We start from the raw sequence: 1,381 nt of genomic DNA on the forward strand, positions 1-1,381 counted from the left end.
TTTAGACTATCTCATAGGCTTGTTGTGAGGATTAAGTGAGATAATATATGTGAAGCACTTAAAATAGGGTGTGACAGAAGTTGTTGATAGATGTTATTGGGTAAGTAGGAGAACCAACGCTCAGAGAAATTAATTAGAGACGTGGGAGCTGAGATTCAAACTCAGATTCTCCTTACTTTGTGCCTGTTCTATCCAGTCCATCTCGGTTGCCCCTAAAATCAATATTTGTGTTGTATATAGGTCATTTTGATCCTTAGGAACTCTGGACCTCTTTTTCTAATTATTTATTATTTAAAGTTCCTTGTGAAGAGACAGAGTGCAGGGTTTATTATCTTTATCATCTCTACTTTACAAATAAAGAGAGGCACAGGAAAACCCTAGTGACTTAGAAAATCACAGCGTGCTTGATTCTTACTTCTGAGCACATGCCAAATGCCCTCTTGGAGGAGAAGAAACGTGGCATCCTTCTTTTTCCATCTCTCCCATTTCCTCAGTTTCCCACAGAGAGGATTTTAAGAGGGCAGAGATTCAAGGATAGAAAAAATAAAACCAGTAAGTGCTAGGGGTATAGTAGGCATTCTTGAGACACACGGCAGCCTCGCAAGTGGTGGAGAGGAAGGGTAAATTGAGAGGCCGGGAAAATAAGGCGTTCCCTGGCATCACTGGGAAACAGCGTATATCTTTATGTGCTACATTGACTCTGTCAGGGAGCTGTGGTAATCACTTAATTTCATCTAAAATTGATAGCAGAGGTCCTCCTAATTGGCCTCTTATTGTTGTATCCTTTTGATTGTCTCGTTATTTAACTTGAGCCCTCTTCATATCCACTGAGGTTCCAGGGAAAGTAGGAATGCGGAGAGAGAATAGATTCAAGGGATATTTGGGAGAAACATTTCATTCTAACAGAAACCCTGTGAGTCATCAGGGAAGATATTAGTATCCTTAGTTTTATGGAAGAGAAGTGATGTGCACAAGTCATAAATGATAAAACTTGAATTCTGGTCTTTGACTTCAAGCATAGAGATCATTCCAGCACACCATGTATTTTCCCCATGTAAGTAGGAGAATGACCCAGGTGATTAATAGCAGAACTGAGTCTGGTACATAGGCAGTAGTGCTGAGTGTTGGATATTTTACTTACGAAGAAATGCTACAGATTGGGCAGGCTTCCTTTCCTGTACATAAGGAGCAATCTTTAGTTTTTTAGTAATTCTCTAATATTTCTACTTTATTTAGGCTATTGTTTGGAAGCAATGAGTTTAAAACCCTTTACCTACCCATTTCCAGAGACGAGGTTTCTTCATGCAGGACCCAATGTGTATAAATTCAAAATCAGATATGGCAACAGCATCAGGTAATTTTAAAGGTAGGAGGGTAAGCT

The 1,381-nt window shown here is 39.5% G+C and overlaps 1 protein-coding gene across 1 annotated transcript in view; it reads left to right on the top strand.

Annotated features, from left to right (window-relative positions):
• The window catches only part of LOC105827328 (chromosome unknown open reading frame, human C11orf85), a 49,431-nt gene that overhangs the window by 20,972 nt on the left and 27,078 nt on the right, over positions 1-1,381 (top strand). The window contains exons 2-3 of the mRNA XM_012665412.1: positions 505-552; positions 1,237-1,354. Of these exons, the coding sequence (XP_012520866.1) occupies positions 1,254-1,354 (101 nt within the window). The 5' untranslated portion in view covers positions 505-552; positions 1,237-1,253. The remainder of the gene's footprint in view (positions 1-504; positions 553-1,236; positions 1,355-1,381) is intronic.

The sequence above is a fragment of the Propithecus coquereli genome, unplaced genomic scaffold (assembly GCF_000956105.1).
Source record: "Propithecus coquereli isolate 6110/MARCELLA unplaced genomic scaffold, Pcoq_1.0 Scaffold120, whole genome shotgun sequence".
Lineage (NCBI taxonomy): Eukaryota > Metazoa > Chordata > Mammalia > Primates > Indriidae > Propithecus > Propithecus coquereli.